Here is an 18,540-nt window from a genome sequence, read left to right as displayed (position 1 = left end):
AATTGTCACTGAATCGTGTTTATTTATGGAATAATTGACCTATCAATGTTAGATCATACGCCAAATATTAGTGCAAATATGAATAAAATGAATAAATAACTCTACCATTCGAATCGAGGAACCGGTCGACTTGAGGGCACTTTACCTTATTTAAGATTAAAACAGAAACTGGGTTCAATCTGCACTCTGAAATCCCTATAAAGCACGTTCGGTAAAAAATGGTACTTAAAAGAACCCATGTAATTTCGATACATGATATTTCATAAGTATTTCTTAATTAATGTCGCTGTTCACGAAAACTACTATCATAGGCACATAGAGGGGTCATCAGTACTAATATTTATGTAAAAATATTTTTACTTGGTGGACACTGTTTTTGTGGGTGGTAACAAATTCATAAATTCTACTTGTGTCCATCCTATATTTTAAGAAGGGTCCATGAATGATAATTTTAATGTGACAACTATATCATTAGATGTAATTATTTCATAATTACACATATTGCAATCCGCCAATTTTATCGACAATTGACATAATCTTCAACCCTGTTGCCTGAATTTTAAGGTTGCAGAATGACATTTTCATGGACTCAAAGTGAAAAAATGGATTTCGCTAGCGCCCTAATGTCATAAAAACATGGCTTAGAAAAATTACATAAAAGTGATTTTAAAACTAATAACCAGTCTTACAAACAACTTAAGCAGATAGATTAGAGTTCCGTCTAAATATTGATGTGCAATTTTTTGTATCCGGTGAATTTTTTGCAGTGAAAATGGGCCTCCGAATTGTCGAATCAATTATTATACAGGAAGGCCCCGGACCCAACTTGTATAAAAATCGCTACTGAATTTCCATTTTCTTCTTGAGGAAAATCTAAGGATTTCCAAGAACTATTTGAGGTTGGATTATGAACCTAATAAGTGAGACATTTTTTTGTCATAGTGGAAGAATCGCTTCGGTTTGTGTGTTAATCAGAAAATAATCACAAACCTTGGACATCATTTTACAGTATCAAGCATGGTCACTTTCCCCTACATTTTTGATTAAAAATTTTTGGAGGGAAAATTTTAATTTTTTTTCCTTAATTTTTTGAAGTTTTGAAACTCTGTTTCTTTTATCTTGGAAGGTATTGAATTTCGAAATTTTCAGCTAGTCGCATTTTGGCCTAGGTTCACTCATAAAGTTTTCTTTGAGAGATCGAGAATTAAAATTACTATTTTCATTGTTAGTTTTACGTTCATATGGAATTATATGCTCTTGTGCATTATAATACTGTCATTTGACATTGAATTTCTTAACATTATAAGATCAAATTTTAAAGACGTTGTTAAATATGAATTATTTTTTTTTATCACTTATTCTTTCTAATTAGGATTTCTATCTTTTAATTTTTCTCATGTAACATGAAAAGTGCTGGGTACTGAAATGTGTATGTCGTTGAAGACGGCACTCCAGTGTAAGCATAATTGATAAGTGCATGTGTTATTCATTTGTATGGACTATAAAGTGAGAATTGAATTGCGTTCCGCAGAGGCAAAGCGACAATATAGTCAGTTCTCGTCTGGATTTAAACGGTTTCACACGATAAACTTTCTGCCTCGTGGTCATTTCTCAAGTGCAAGTGTGACTACGAGAAAACCACCTCTAAATCTCAATTATATTGAATCCGAATTACTTAAAAAAAAAGTCAAAAGTGCAATAGTTTAATAGAGAGTTAACATTTTCTTTGCCAAAATCCTCTGGGAATATGACTGACAATCAAAAGTAAGCTTTCAAATTGGTATTAATGTGCAAAATTGTTATTTTTCTTTATCAAAATCCCGCCTAAAATGATCAGGAAATTCTCCCAAGGTTATCACTAAAAGTCGCCCCAAAAAGGTCATGTAATATCTCAAAGTTTTGAGGGAGCCTCAATTAAAAATTTCATTGGAATGAAAGTTTAAAAAGAATGTGTTGTATTCAGCACATTCTCTAATGTTAAGAAGAAATGAGAAATTCAGTAATGAGTGGTTTAGTCATCCAGTGCTATGCCAGGTGTAAATTGGACTGTACACCTCAACAGACAACATGCAAGTTGCAGCAGAGTCGTTTAAAGACCTCGTCCAGAAGCAACTTTTTCAAGGCCTAACACTTGATATCCGATGCAGTTTTTCTAATAGTGTCTCATTTCATGCATTTCCTCGTGTAATTGACATATGGAAATTGAACTTGTAACACACAGAAATTCGTTTACACATTAGACGGAATTCTCCGAGATGAAGCATCGGGTACAGTACAGGTTTATCTCCCATTTTGTCTTAAAATTTTAGTAGCAATATCAAATTCCTTGTTAAAATTTGACCTTGTTGTTGAGCCACATTTTATTACAATTAATTTTTTATCAGTTTTGTGTTTTTATTATTATTGTTTTTATATATATACGTTGTTTCATTAATTTGATATTAAAAAATATATGAATTATGTGACCAACTTTTATACTTTTACAACTTTTATGATTTTGTGAGCTATAAGTTGAAGTATAGCTATAAGTTGAATTTATCACTATTTTCTTGATTATGAGTTGACGCAAGATTAAGGTTTTATATCCACCAGAAAAAAATCGTATGGATTTTGTTTTGCTTAATTTACGTAAAAACATGGCAAGAGTAACGCAGGACATGATCTAATTGTTGAAAAATAATTTTAAATGCCCGAAAACAACTAATTTTTCAAACATTTCGAACGAAAACATACAGTGTCGGCCAAGAGGTTCTTGACAAATCCATGTTCGAGAAACCAGGTTAAAAAAATTATAGAAAAATTTTTTTATTTATTTTTTTTTAAAATGGTTTGCCTGTAATCTATAGATATTATTTATGTATTTAAAAAAAATAGTACATTTTGTTTTACATCAAAAATATTTGTTTTCTCAAAGTTGATCATTTTTCATCGGCCAAAGGTTTCTTGACATATTTGGGAAGATAGTTCAACATGGTCAAATACGTACAGCTAGCTAACTTCTTTTAATCCAGTTATATTTCGAAGTTATCATCTAAGAAACAAATGATGGGTTTGCACATTTCTAAATTTTGCGATGATCAATTTATTATACAAAAGTGATAATAAATAATAATAAAATAATATTTTTTTTGTTAATAAATTTAGTTTAAAATGGAAAATTATAGGAAGTTAAAACATGGAAAATCGTCCAGAGATACTACTGAAATGAGTCTAAACCCTGCTCATTCAACCTTTTATTCAGATTGGACTTTCTTATCAATAAAATCGAAGAAGTTACCCAACCATTTTTACCACTTTTCTCAATGTGCGAATATTTTTTGTAATATTTGGGGCCTATGTTCATTCAGCAACCAATTAATTCTGAATTTTTGAGCAGATAATAATGAGGTCACTATCAGAGATACCTACACTCAGGGAAATGGATCTGGGAGCCGGGGTTAGAAAAAGGGGTTAAATTTGCACCATGGCAATCGGGGTTTAGATTCACACCAAAAAAGCAAGAAAAAAGTGAAATTCACACCAAGTTTGCTTAACAAAAATTAACTCTGCCGAGTGTTAATTCTACACCGTTCATACTATACGTGAAAAAGCACACAAAAAATAGTCTTCGTCGTCCAGGATAGACACAAATATATTTCGTAGCAATTTAATACTTTTTTGTCTCATTATAGTGTGCAAAAAGCATGAAAAAATATATTATTTAGGAAAATAATTCGTTATAGAAGATTTAACACTCGTCGAGTGTTAAATTTACACCTCTAGCAAGAAGGGAAAGAAAATGCAAGATGAGTGTGAAAATTGCACTTAAATAGTGTTTTTTAAACACCTTCTTGGTGTTGTGGAAAAAAAGGAAGCCTGTAGTTTTTCGTATTCCTCATTTGGTTTCAGTCTCCCATCTGCATTCATTAGAAACAATACACCGCGTGCCCGCGTGAGTTCGTGTCTATTTTCGCCAAAAAATTGTGTAATAGTTTATATTTCTGCATGGGAAAAGCGGTAAGTATGCAAATTTCTTTCAAATATTGTGAACAAAGTGAAATATTTGCTAGGGAAACCAAAAATTATTTGGTTTCCAGTGAAAATGTTTTAAACAAATTCTTTAAGTTTAAAAAAATTTAAACAAATGCTTGTGTTTTTTTTTAATTTTTATTTTTGTGTTAAAGTTTTTCGCTACTACTGCGTAATCACGTTCTTAATCCTGTTCTGTGGTAAAAACTATGCGAGGATGAAATTATCAAATAAAATAGCACTTGTAGTGACTGACTAATCTAAAAAAAAGCTACAATTGGAAAATATTATTACAAGCAAAGCAGCACAGAATTTTAATGCTGCATGACTTTTCTTTATATTTTTGTGACTGATTGAGTTTATTTATTTTATGACTTTATTGACAGTTTCGCTGAAAAAACTTTGTTTGAGATGACTTTATCACGGAAATTTGTGATTCTCCAAATCAAACTACAAATGGTGCAGAGAACAACATTAGAATTGCAACTATTGCAACGATAGTATCTTATACATAATCAATGGAGATACTTTGGGCCTTCCACGACGGTGAGGTAAACCTGACCCTAGCTGAGAAAATTCTCGGGGGTAAGTGATATTTTTTTTATTGAAATTTTATTATTCATTGTTTAGAATTTGATTTTTTTTGCTTCTTTTACGAGTGTTAGATTTCATTTTTGAATAATTATTACCTATCTAATTATAAAATCTGTAAAATTCTTATTCTTCTTATTTTCTCACTCCGTCCCCTTCTAAGAAAAACCATTTTTTTGGGGTTGCACAAAAACGCGTTATGCGATTTTTTTTTTCATTTTTGGATATGTTTTAAAGATCATCTAGGTATACACTTCGTGGTGTTCGTACACTTCGTAAAATTGAATAATTTTCCATAGCGGTTTTTCAAAGTCAAATCATACATGGCTCGAAAAAGCGTGTTTCTTACTCGAATGGTATCATGTTTGGGCTCGTTAGAAAGATTTTGGAGTTCCTGATAACCAAATGGTGAACCGATTACAATTGGTTCTGAACTGGTAATGAACCGCTTCATAACTGATAACTAATTATTTTGGGCATTAAATAAATGATCAGTAAAAAGTTAAAATTGAGCAGTAAGAAAAAAATTTTAACAGTGATATTATCGTCCAAATTTTGGCACAGGGAAAATAAAGCGCTTTTCTTTCTATCTGCAACAATTTTAAATGTTAAATTTATAACTAAAACCCATTTTTGTAAAGATTTAAATTTTTACTGACCATAATTAGATATTTTACTACTCATTTTTTAATTTTTTACTGCCCATTTTGAATTTTTTACTGCTCGTTTGTTTTTTTATTTATTTTGTAAAATTCAATTATATTTCTCCTGGTAATTGTGTGTAATGTTTTGAGAGATTTCGGTTCAGAGTTTATGTATTGTTTTATTTATAGATTTTTTTTTATTTTCTCTAAATTCAAGGGACTTTGGATGTCTTCTCATCTGCATAAGATGTTGTTAATCACGCTGAAAGTCGTAAAAGGGAACTATTCTGGACTCACAGGAAAGCCACTACCTGGAGAGCCATAATCTACTATTGGAAATTAAATAAACCAGGAGGATTGTTATTAAATCAACTATATATAAAATGTAAAACTTTCTGGAGGACGTGGATTACAATAAAAATATTAGAAAAATATTTTAAAAACAGTTATATTTTTTATTGAGATAGGTGTAATGTATACACCCAAAATGTACCCCAACCCACTAATATTTACACTGTGGACGGTGGTATTATAAACATCAGCGAGGTTTAAATATTTTAAATACCATTAGTGTGAAAATAACCCTCGATGGGGGTTTTTAATTTATTTCATGGCGTCGGTGTAAAATCCACACTCGATGGGGTTTGATTTGTTTTATTCAATATTTTTAACCCCCGCCTATTACCAAATTTACTACCGGAGAGGTTTGGTTGATTCGGGGTTAGAATTTGGTGTGAAAAATAACACCCGATTTGTGCATATTTCACACCCGAATTTTTCTCAGTGTATATATAATGCAGTTATCAACCCTCTGAGTCGGAATCCTGGGTGTGCCAGTAGCGTTTTCCAGATGTACTTGTGTCGTATTATCATAAATTTTTACGCTTTTATGTTTATCCTAGGAATTTGCTATAAAATTAAATAATTGACGACACAGATTCATTCCAGCAGTATCTCTGAACGATATTAACTTCTTGTAACTTGTAACTTGTTTTAGGATGGTCTAAAGATCACAAGACAAGCTAAAGACCATTCCCAAGTGCTAGAATTAAAGATAAGCTTACGAAAAGCAGGATCAGTGCAAAGCAAAGTCACTTCCCTGGAGAACAAAATTACCCGCATCATCGGTACTAATTTGAGGTACTAATTACTTTAAATTGCGACATTGATTGTGTTAAAGTATAAAAGCAAAATTTGTAATAAAATTTTTCAAACATTTTTCATTAATTTATTTTTGTATTGTTCAAGTTCTGGGGTGACATGATAACTTCTATTCGATATTATCGATTGTCGATTCTGAAAATTTTAAACGATAGCCGCGCTTCCTGTAACTAATACAAATGTTTATCAACAGTCTCATTCTTTAAAGAATCTCACAACGAATGACCCAACAATGCATAAAAAGTCCACATTCACTTAATCTAACAGATATAGATTTATCGATACTATCGATTCGATAGTGTCGAAAAGTTATCATTCCACCCCTGATTTATCAAAATTGATTTTCCAAGCAGTATTGTAGTGAAAATTACACGAGCTTTATCTTTGCTTGTGAAACCACTTTAAAAGATATTTAATTTGATCTTTAAAAATAAATTTAATTGAATTTTCCTGAATCAGTCAAAAGAAATAAATACATTGGGAATAAAATGAGATTTGCCTATAATGACTTTCTCGTGGAGAATTGTTCTTTTCTTTTGAAACATCGTGTCGGTTGGTAAGAAGAGGTTAATACATATGGGCAATATTTTAATGATGTGCAAATGGGTAGGGAGTTCAAAGTCTTGGACACATAAAAATGCAGTAAAAATGAGAAACCAGCAAAATGAGGCAATCACTCCCGGGACACTTAAAATGTTCTCTGCGTGGATCTCTTTCATCCGTCACTTCTTGAGTGCTTTCTGACCATTTCTTGTTCTGGTGCCATTACAGTGCATCACATAATCCAGCTCTGAGGCTGTACTCGGCATTTACTTTAATTGCCGACATCATCGGCTTGCTGCTGAAATTTATACTGGAAATTATTTACTCTTTTATGAAGTTATTTGTCAAGGCGGAGCTTAAGGATTTAAGCGGAGAGGTGGTTTTGGTGAGTGATAAAATTAGTTAGTTTGTCCTGTTGAGTCCTTTGATTTCCCGAAGATGACTTTCTTAGTTGGGGATGACTCGAAAGACGATTCTATTTGATTTGATTGTATGAAGACTGTTAATTAGGTTACAGGTGCAGGACATGGAATCGGGCGGGAACTCGCTCTACAGTACACAGGTGAGCCATGAAGGAATTAGGGGAAAGTGCTCTCCCTTCGAGTGTTCATGCCTTCGAATAATGTGAATTTTCTTTTAGTTTTCCTAAGAAACTTACACATTTCTATTAAATATTAGTTAGATTTTCATCAATTGTTGATAATTCCGTGATAATTTAGTGTAAATCTCTTACGAAAAAGAAAAGAAATTCACATTATTCGAAGGCATGAACGTTCGAAGGGAGAGCACTTTCCCCTACTTTAGGACAGAATTACCTTTACCGTTAATCCGTACAATCACCGTCAAAATCCTAGTAATTTTTCGTTATTTTTTCTATTTAGGGTAAAGTGGTACAATTTGGACAATAATGGTACAATTTGGACAGGGCTTTTTTTCTTGATAAATTTAGTACTTCATTTTTATTTGTATATTTTTAATTAATATATTTTATTTAATTTTTATTTGTATATTTTTAATGCTTTAGTTTTATAATTTAGTTCCTTCTGCTTAAAAACAAATTTTGTACTGCATTTATCAAGAAAAAAGCCATGTCCAACTTGTAACACTATGTCCAACTTATATCACTTTACCCTATATCTGTTAAAAAATAATTTGCTGATTCATTAGTGAAATTAGTTTAAAAAATTAAAAGTATAGTTATGACTTTGACACACCTTTTAGCTCGGTATAATTTCATAAGATCAAAAATCGCGTCCCTTTCTTTATCAAAAGATTTGCATTACTCTATCCCAGTCTTTCGGTCGCATATTTGGACTGAACCAAATTTAATTTGGTGTGATGTTCAGAAGAAGATTGCGAAAGAGTAAGATAGATATATGCAAAGTTTTTAAGATAGAAAGGGATGAGAATTTGGCTTTATGAGATTTTCCTGATCTAAAAGTTGTGCTGGAGCCATTATCCTTCAAAATCGTACTACTTAGCTGAGGCACAATTTTTGTTCACTGTTTTTTTTTTGTTTTCAAAATTTAATTTTATCTGATTTATAGCTTAAATAATTTTTCACATAATATATTAGAGAATATTATAGAATAGTGAAAGTGGGATACCTTTAGAAAAGATTTTTTTTCCTTCTATTTTTAAATGAAACTGTGGATCTTAGGGGAAGTGGAACATCATTTTAAATTAGGGTACACTCGTAAAAATAAAAGGATCAAATTGATCCTTTTGCAAAGGATAGATCAAGTTTTGATCTCTGAACGCACATTTATCATAATACATAGAACATGTTAATTTGATCCATCATTTTCAAAAGGATCAAATTTGGAGCAATATGGTCTCTTTATTTTTACCAGTGTACCTTGAAATCTCTATTTTTTCTTATATTTTTGAAAGAAATTGAGACTTATTATAATGTGATTCACATTGTTTTGTGAAGCTAAATTTATCTCATAGCTACCCAAATTTAAAGGTGCTACCCTTCCCCCTATAACAGTTTATTTTCTGAGAATTTATGAGTAACTTTGAGGAACTCTGATGGTGACAGTAAGGATTTGATGGTCAGTGTGATTCCATCCCAGTCAGAAAAATCCTTGACATTCCTAACGTGTCTCTCCTCTTGGGCCAGATTTGGGATGTGAGGTTGTCTGTTTGGACATCAATGAGACGAACAATGCCGAAACTGCTGAGATGGCCAATGCTTTGAAGCGAGGACGCGCTTATACCTTCACTTGTGACGTGACGGATCGCGATCAGGTGCTGGAGGTGGCCAACAGAATCCGACTTCAAGTTGGACATGTGTCGGTGATTGTGAACAATGCTGGTATCATGCCATCGCGCCCACTGTGGGAGCAAAAGCATCAGGAGATTCGGAAGGTGTTTGACGTTAATGTGATGGCCCACTTCTGGATCTTTGAGGCATTCTTACCGCAGATGATTGAGAAGAATCGTGGTCATTTGGTGTCAATCTCATCGGTTGCTGGACTCATAGGTGCGGCCAATTTAGTGCCATACTGTGCCTCCAAGTTTGCAGTTCGTGGAATGATGGAGGCCCTCTTTGAAGAGCTGCGCGAAAACAAAATCCCGGTGAGACGTTCATCCACTAAATTTCATAAACCATTGAGATTCTCTGTGAATTTATGGACAATTTCTTCTTTAGCTTGTTACTTAATTTATCCCCCATGTGCATTGGAATTTTTCATGTTCCATCCGTGTTTTTTTTTAATTTCTTGTCCGTAATTTAGTATCTTACACTTTTTGGAAATCATCCTCAATCATACACATCAAGGACTACGCAAGAAAATAAGTTGTGTGATGGGAATGAAAGATTAGGATTGGTGGTTTAGATTGTCGACTGGATTATCAATTGTCTAATGGGTCATACGCTCTAGCTATAGAAGACTAATAAAAAATCTTTTAAGTTTATTTCAAAAATATAACGAAAAGTCAAAATTCCGGAATACGCCTGGAGTAATAGACTAACTTACAAAGGTTATTCTATGTTTATCTTTATTTATAAGTCCTGAACGAATAAGGATTTTTGTTGTTTTTTCTTCTTTTTTATTTTGCCATTTATGACCGCCAAATTTTCATTTTTAGGGCACTCAATGGGTCAAGTAATAGAGCACTCGCTCTATGATACAAGTGCCCCGGGTTCGAATCCCCTATAGGTCACCAGTAAGGGAATTCTGTAACCAATATACCATCTCATATGACAATTTTTTGTGATAAATTCGGGAGCAGGATAACATTAAATCCCAATGAGCATCGAATTGCCATTGCTATAGAATAGAAGCTCCGTGAAGCTCTTAGTAACTTATATGAATTTGATTTTCGATTAATTCTTCACAATTTACACACATAAACATTTTTAAATTTATCATATGACATTGCCATACTGTTACAGAATTCCCTACCAGGAGTTTTTCTGGCGTTAAATGTGTTCGAATTATATTTAGTGAGCTTCACTGCACTTGATTCTACAGGGCATGGGATTGAAAACCCCATCCCTGTAGGGTGGCGGCATTCCTTGTGGCTTTCTCGTAAAACGTTTTACAATGTCACAAAATTATTCCGAAAAACCTCAAAAACTAGGTGTGATTAGAAGGAATCACACCTAAAAATTTGATGTGCTTTAATAGCACATCATATTTTTTATTCGATTTTCGGAATCATTTTCTGACAAAAATTGTGACGAGGCCATAAATAAACACAGGCCACAAGTAATCACGCTACCCTATAAGAAAAAAATAATAATGAATGTCTCGAACTCCCCTTGCAGGAAGGCTTAAGTTCTTCTATGGAACGTTGTGCCGCCATTGTTATTATTATTATTAAATTTTCATTTTCTTCCTCTCTAAATTATCTATACCAATATAGAACCAAAAAATTAGAAATTAAAATTCATTTCCATTTAGTTTTATATTTCAGAGGCCTTATAATAAATAAAGAGGTGAATATAAATGATTAAGAATTTTCACCAATTTTCTTTTAATTATTTAACCTTCTTAAAATAACTTAAAAATAATACAATTGATTTTTTTTCATAAAAATTAGTTATCGATGAATTGGATAAATGGTAAATTTTTTAAAAAATTCTGGATCATCTTTGGATATTTTTTATTGCTCGAACTCAAAGAGAGAACAGTTATATAATACTTTTTTCAACTTATTATCGTCCTGGAGCTTAAACGGTAAAAGTTATCAAGTTTCGGTCTTCGGTGACCCCCAATAAAATAACAATATCTCCAGATGTTTTTTTCTTTTTCTTACCACCCCCTCAACCCCTCCAAAACTATGTTTTTTGGTTTATTCCGAAAACAACTCCTATAGGATTTCTGTTATATTGGATATGTTTTAGGGGTGGTCCAGTCGAACATTTCGTCCAAACAAACATACCTATGACCTAAAAAAAATCTCCATCTTGAAGTTTTGAAGAACAAAGCTTTTACTACTTTAGAGGGTCTATTTTTCAAACGATTTGGTTAAATTTGGATTTTTGGAAAGGTCTTGAAATTTCCAACCCGATTGCAATTGGTAATGAATCGGTTAAGTAGCTGTAAATGATCAATCTTTTTTTTCTAAATATTCTTTTTTTTCTGTCCGTAAACTTCTTACACATCTAGACGAGAAACGCTAAGAGATACGAACTTCCGATCTTCGGAGGATTCCCCCATAAGTCAGCCCAAGGATCATTATTATGATTTTTCTCTTCCCCCCACAAAAACATGTTTTTTTTGTTTATTTTGAAAACGGCACCTACGATTTCTTTTATTTTTGGATATGTTTTGGAGATGGTTCAGACGAACATTTCGTCCAAACATACCTATCACCTAAAAACATCGCCATCTTGTATTTCTGAAAGTTAAAGTTCAACTCTTTCGCGTCCCACTTTTATTCAGCAGATGAATTCATGTAAAATTCAGTTTATCCTAATGCTTTTATGATCAAATATAATAGTTCAGAGAGGAAAATAATTTTCCATTGCGTGAGAACACTGAAAAACCCTGGGTCATATATGACCCTATTGTCCTCAAGGGAATTGTACATACCATTTTCAAAATCTATCACGGGCTTTTTAAGAGTTTTTTTTGCTTGAAGTTATTAATTTGGCCAAAACCATGGCAAACTGGATTGTCTTGATGAACACTGTACTCCTGGTGTTCAAGGAATCTTCGTGGTAATCCCTTGAACAGTCACTGTCACAATATTTTGAGTGGTATTTGGCAAAAATAAACTTATTCACATATTTATTCACACACAATACAATTGCACAATATGAAACGCTTGCAGAATACTCTAAAACTAAAATATTGCAAAATATGTTATAATTCATCAGATATAAGATGAAATTTCCAGGAGAAAGATGTCCGGCCTGCATTTCACAAAGAAAAACAATGTCCCAACTACATTTCGCTATAGGTTTGCGACAAAAACACTGTTACCCTTGGGGACAATAGGGTCATATATGACCCGGAAAATTCTACACGCTTTTCTGGAAAATTGAGAGTAGTTTATTATATCAAAATATGCAATATACAATCTTTGAATATTCTATTTTGTGTTTCTAAAGAACTTTTTGCTGAAAAAATTAAATTAATATAAAAAATTTTGAAAAAGAAAAGTCGTTTCACAAAGTTCGAAATTAGTGATTTTTGATCTCAAATATTTTCTTTTCCTGAATATCTGGAGTCTTGAGAAAATTAGTCAAGAATCTTAGATCCTTCTGTCGTGCACAAACCGATAGATTTCAATTAATGTAAATAGTCAAAAAAAAAATGTTTTTTCCCCGGGTCATATATGACCCTAATGACGCGAAAGAGTTAACCAGTTTACAGAATGACTTATCTTTCTCGTATTTACATTTTTTGTATATTCGTATGCTTGTAACTTATGCCAGAACATTATAGAATCATGATTTCTTTACTAATTTTTGATTTTGAAATGTTATTGTAATTTATCAATCAATTTAATCGCTAATAGATCAGAAAAATGCGAAAAAATCGGATATCAATGTAGCCCCACAGCTCAAAGTAGCCCCACCTCGCTTTATGCCACACAATCCCTAGAAGAATCATGGATCAACATTAGGAACATATGGGAACATATAGGAAAATAGTGTGTTGTCCAAAGGTACCGCCCTTTTTCCTATACAATCTATATCAGTAACAATTCAATTGACATAAGTAATAGTGTTAAATCTTAATTAATATCAAAACCTTTTCTCAAAATACATTTCGACTATATCTCTTTTACAGTTTCTTTTACGAATTATTTATGATAGATACCAAACAACTCCCTTTTCCGTTCTCTGTAAATTTTAAGTGTTCTGTGAAGAATGATTTATTTTTTGTCTTTCGTTGATTCATTCAGAAGAAATTCTTATTTTAAAGGCTAAGACAAGTTTGTGAGCATCAGTAGACAACTTGTCTGCTTCGCATTGGCATATTTTAAGAAAACTTATTGAGGTGTTTCGGATTGTTATGAGCTTCTCTAAATTACAATGAGTTATTCGATATTGTTGACAGGTGCTTCTTTTATATGCTAACCCTTTTTCTTTTATTGTCTTCTTTGAAGCTTATTCTTACAAATTCAAATTAGAACTAGAATTGCTTCCCTTACCAATAGTGAACAAACATAAGATGCCATTTGAAAGCCTCAATCAAAATATTGAACAAACATTTGAACAACTTTCTTTATCTTTTTGTCTGCATTGTGTAGTGATCAGAAGATAAATTTTATTTTATTTTTCCTCATGAGTGGACACGCTTTTACGATGTCTCACTTATAAGTTTAGTGTATGGGGAATACCTTCGAAATGCACTTTAAATTACCTTTCTTTTCACAACGTATATTTCTTGAGGAGTTTGCCAAAGTATTTCGATAACAAATTGAGCAATAACACCACACAATAGCCATTAAATGGGATACCCAATGGGAAATGTCTGATGAGTTTAATGTCTCTTCTTCTCTGCAGATCAAATTGACCGTCGCTTATCCCTACATGGTGGACACAGGATTGTGCAAGAGTCCAAAGATGCGCTTTCCCAGTGCCATGGCTCTCCTGACTCCAAAAGCTGCCGCCACATCGATTATTGAGGCCCACCGACAAGGGCTAGTAGAGGCAACAATACCTCGCTACATTGGCTATCTCAATAGATTCTTCCGTAACTATCCAGTCAACTGTCAGCTTATGGTGAAAGATTTTTTTGAGACTGGAGTGGGCATAGATGATCAGTGAATTACTTATTGAAAATATGCCATCGTCTTGTTCACATTCCATCCAAAATAAAAGTCGACAAAAGGCTGTATATATCGGGGTTGTTTTCTCTTTTTTTTTTGGTTTTTTTTTCCCAAAAATTCTTTCTACTGAGATAAACCTCCAAATGAGGCAAGGGAAGAGATAAAAAAAATCGACAATGATGTGGATGAGAATCCTCCAGAAGATGGATATGAAAAAAAGTGATTTGTATTCATCAGAGAAAAATTTTAAATGTCTGCGTATTCTTTTAATTGTAATTTGTGCGCTCAACTTAATCTTGATATATAAATATGAGACTTTTCTCTATCTCATTCGCTCTTCGTGTGCCTCTAGTTGAGTTGGAATTCGTCTAGATGTGGGATTAAACTGACGGGTCTTATTGGAAATTGTGCATGAGTCATATTTGTGAATAATATCTACGACAGGATGTTATGAATAAATCACAATGTACTAAAACCAATTAGCAATTTTTTAATACTCCATTTTTTGAATATTACTTCATTTTTTTTTTAAATAACAAATTTATTTAGAGTGAACCCAAGCATAAAGATTCCTACAAAAGATCAAGATTGCAGCTAAGGTTGGCTATTGGAACTCTATTGTTATTTTCTGAAATCTTATAAAAAGTTAAAATTTTACTTTTAAAAAAATCCTTAACCGAAAATAAATTATTTGATTTTGAAATGAAACGTCAATCTTGACCTCAATGTTTTAGTGTTTTCAATCCTGAATCTGAATGTTTTGTAGTTTACATCATGTCTACACTATAAAGAAACTACAATTTAAAAATATTTTTAAATATTAAATATTTAAAAATAATATAAAATAATTAAGGTAATGTGCCCCCGAGTCGACCGGTTCCTCGACTCGACCGGTGGTCAATATTTGAATGTTTGATGGTGAATTTCTATAAAATTGTCACTGATTCGTATTTATTTATGGAATAATTGACTTATTAATGTTATATCATTCGCCAAATATGGCAAAAAACAAACGAGCAGCAAAAAATTCAAAATGGACAGTAAAAAAATTAAAAATGAGCAGTAAACTGGGTTTGCGCGGTTCTGTTCTGTGAGGTTTTCTCTTTTCCAGCTTCACTGGTTTTCTCTTTTCCTCGGAGTGTGATGGACGGACCTGCGACTCGCGGGGGGAGGGACGCCACGGCGTCGGGGCGTGGTCCCCGCTGGGGTGGGGATGGTCGGGGGGCATCGTGTCTCATTTGGTTTGGAGTCCCCTGCCGTTGCTTGTTTGGGGGTCTGTCTGTCGGGTTTCCGTTCGGATCCAGTCGGTTTACAGTTTATAACGGGGAATATATGGTCCTACTCTTATATAAAATTTAATTAACCTTTTTAAAATTTACTTTTTAAACCTTTTTTAAATTTCAATTTAATTTAATTTAATTTAATTTAAATAATTTTAACTTAATTTTTAATTTTCTGGAGCTTCATCTCCACTTAGGGAGCGCGAACAGCCTTTTGGCTATGCGCTACTCTATAAAAAATCGCACTCTACATCCCTGTGCCTTTGCGCTAGGTTTCTGCCATAAAATTGTAAACTTGCCATGTCAACTTTGTAAAAGTTTTTTTTTTTTTCAAAGATTACACAGCCAATGAAGAAGCATTTCTGCCGTTTGGCTTCGGAGGCTGGTCAACAACGCTAAGACGGCGGCAGACGCATGGTAAGGGGGGAAATGTAGAGCTTGAATAAATTTATTATTATTATTATTATAAATATCTAATTATGATCAGTAAAAAACATAAATCTTTACAAAAATGGGTTTAATTTATATATTTAACATTTAAAATTGTTGCAAATAGAAAGAAAAGCGCTTTATTTTCCCTTTGCCAAAATTTGGACGATAATATCACTGTTTTAAATTTTTTTGTTACTGCTCAATTTTAACTTTTTACTGCTCATTTATTCAATACCGCCAAATATTAGTGCAAATATAAATAAATTGAGTAAATAACTGTACTGGTCGAATTGAGGAACCGGTCAACTTGAGGGCACTTTACCTTATGTTTGATTTTTCAATTAGAAGCAATTATTTGGACCAAAGTATTTAAAACAATCATCGATATGTGCTTCACTTACCTTAGATCGCATTAGATCCTTCTGCCTACACAAAAAAAATTTTGTATAATTGTTAGTAAATGTTTGTGAATTCCTAATAGGGACATATGGAATGTCCGTAAATCGAATAACTCACTAATAAGTTCGTAAAAGAATGTACATTTTCTACGAAGATTGTTTGTAGCATGATCACTTAACGAGAATTCTTAATTCTTTTATAAAAAATGGTTTGTAATTTTTTGTTTGAATTGGACAACTTTACCAGCAAATTATTAAATTTTACAAACATTTGCGGGCAAATATTTGTAAAAGAATAAAGAATGCTCATCAAGTGATCAAGTTAAAAACAATGTTTGTAAAATAGTACAAACTTTTACGTACTTGATAGTGAGTAATTTGATTTATGAGCATTTCGTAAGTCTCCAATATTAATTTACCAACATTTACAAACACGAATTATGTTTATTTTATTGACAAATTACTTTTTAAGAAATAAATTGCTGTCTAATGATCACCTGAAGAACTTTTCCTGAAACGTCACTCGTTATCTAGAAATATGAGAATTTTTAGAGAAAAAAAATATCAGGTTTCAACTAGGAGAAATGTACTCAATTTCGGACACGTTGCATATGATTCCTAGCATCATGCGTTTGAAAAGTAGTTTATCATATTCGTCATATTTTTCTGGTTTAAAAATATTCTCATTTTTTCTAATTTATTATTCTACCTAATGTATTTAGAATTTAACGAAATTATAGATATTGCTATATGTACTTACAGCGGCGGCCAAAATAGTAGAATCACTTTGCAAAGTTTATATTTCTTTGACTTTTGTATTTTTTCCTATTTGTTGATATAATGTTGAAGTAGAAATCTTTAAATTATTAGAATCGTAGAATAAGGGTCCTTTTGGCCGCTATAGGTCTATATATTACACAGAATACGTCAATAGTGAAATTCAGTTCGGCCAAAAACATTAGAAAACTATCGTTTATGGTTTCTAAATATGGCAATATGGCTTTATTTAAACTTATTCGATTTATTGACCACATTCTTTAATTTGTGGTCATATCGTGTTGTTCAAACTAAATTTCACTATTGATGTATTCTGTGAAAAATAGAGATCTTTAGCGGCCAAAACAATACTTATTTGACGTAAGGTACTTATTTGAACATTTCTATATCAAAATTATTTTAACAAATTGGAATAAACAAAAATGCTAAAGGTAAAATAATGGTTTTTGCGAAGCTGATTCTATTATTGTGGCCGCCACTGTATATCGCATATCAAGTTTCTCGAAATCCCTAGTCTTTATGGTTTTTTTTTTAAATTTTTTTAATGCATTTAGTTCGAAGAGGCACATTCTTATGCTTTTTTTGGCATTGAACTATGTCTATTGATGAACTATTGACAGAAAATGTAATTTTTAGAAACTAAAAGTGTCCGATATTGCGAGCTGTCCGGAACTTGGCAAAATTCCGCTAATAAACCTAAAACGTTGTTAAAATTTGAAATAGCATTCATGGTTTTTGAAACAGTTTCAAAGTTTGAAATTTTCTTTGTAAAATGCACAATATGATCACCATCAAACAACAGTTATAGAATTGAGAACAAGTTAAATTTGGATTCGGGTTTTCCCTTTTCGTTATATATTTTGCTCACATGATTTGGGGATTTAGGATAAGAATCCTTAACGATTAATCATTGGTTTATTTTTGAATCATGGATATGTATCATATGCAATCTAAAAGCAAGAGTTCCTACTATTTTACTACGGTAACTCAATGTTTGTACAGCGATTAATGCTGAAAATATTGGTATTTCCAATCGTATTGTGATTCGTTGAACCGCGAAGTATCTCAACTAAAATGGTTTAAACCTCTAAGATAAATGCACTTTTTGTCTAAAGTGAATTTAAATGTACAATTTGAGAATTGAGAACAATGAATCATGTAAAAGTCCGCGAAATACATTCTTATTACTGCTCTTAATTTAATGAATTTGTAAATAAAATATGTAAAATCACAAGACACATGACAAAACTCTTTAAAATTTGTTCTGATTTCCTTTAATTTGAAGCTCGTCAGAATCTTTCTTTGAGTTACGTCTTGTTTTATAGAATTCTTATATTATAATAAAAATTCTACTTTCACTATGATCAATATAATAAAAATTCTTCAGTACAATGCAGTATGTGTCATTGGCTCATTATATGATCTATGATACATTTTTGTATTTAAAAACTTCTACTATCGCTTAAA

General features: G+C 32.2%; 2 protein-coding genes across 3 annotated transcripts in view; one reads left to right on the top strand and one right to left on the bottom strand.

Annotated features, from left to right (window-relative positions):
• The window catches only part of LOC129805729 (peroxiredoxin 1-like), a 345,084-nt gene that overhangs the window by 80,603 nt on the left and 245,941 nt on the right, over window positions 1-18,540 (bottom strand). The window lies entirely within an intron of this gene.
• On the top strand, window positions 1,211-14,256 carry LOC129805718 (epidermal retinol dehydrogenase 2-like). Of its 2 annotated transcripts, XM_055853821.1 has the most exons (6): window positions 1,452-1,764; window positions 6,241-6,383; window positions 7,176-7,332; window positions 7,458-7,509; window positions 9,073-9,530; window positions 13,921-14,256. In XM_055853821.1, the coding sequence occupies exons 3-6, from the start codon at window positions 7,279-7,281 to the stop codon at window positions 14,182-14,184; spliced, it is 828 nt and encodes a 275-aa protein (XP_055709796.1). In that variant the 5' UTR covers window positions 1,452-1,764; window positions 6,241-6,383; window positions 7,176-7,278; the 3' UTR covers window positions 14,185-14,256. The 2 variants fall into 2 exon arrangements, with proteins under 2 accessions (XP_055709795.1, XP_055709796.1); XM_055853820.1 differs by lacking the exon at window positions 6,241-6,383 and having other exon boundaries at window positions 1,211-1,764.

This window comes from Phlebotomus papatasi, chromosome 3 (genome assembly GCF_024763615.1).
Source record: "Phlebotomus papatasi isolate M1 chromosome 3, Ppap_2.1, whole genome shotgun sequence".
Classification (NCBI taxonomy): domain Eukaryota; kingdom Metazoa; phylum Arthropoda; class Insecta; order Diptera; family Psychodidae; genus Phlebotomus; species Phlebotomus papatasi.
Note: the sequence above shows the minus strand (reverse complement) of the source record. Positions and strands in the feature narration are given on the sequence as shown.

What these genes read in the sequence shown, in the direction of transcription:
- LOC129805718 (XM_055853820.1), top strand. An exon ending in TAAGCGGAGAGGTGGTTTTG is followed by an intron (nt 7,333 to 7,457) that starts GTGAGTGATAAA and finishes ACTGTTAATTAG; the next exon opens with GTTACAGGTGCAGGACATGG. An exon ending in TGCGCGAAAACAAAATCCCG is followed by an intron (nt 9,531 to 13,920) that starts GTGAGACGTTCA and finishes TCTTCTCTGCAG; the next exon opens with ATCAAATTGACCGTCGCTTA.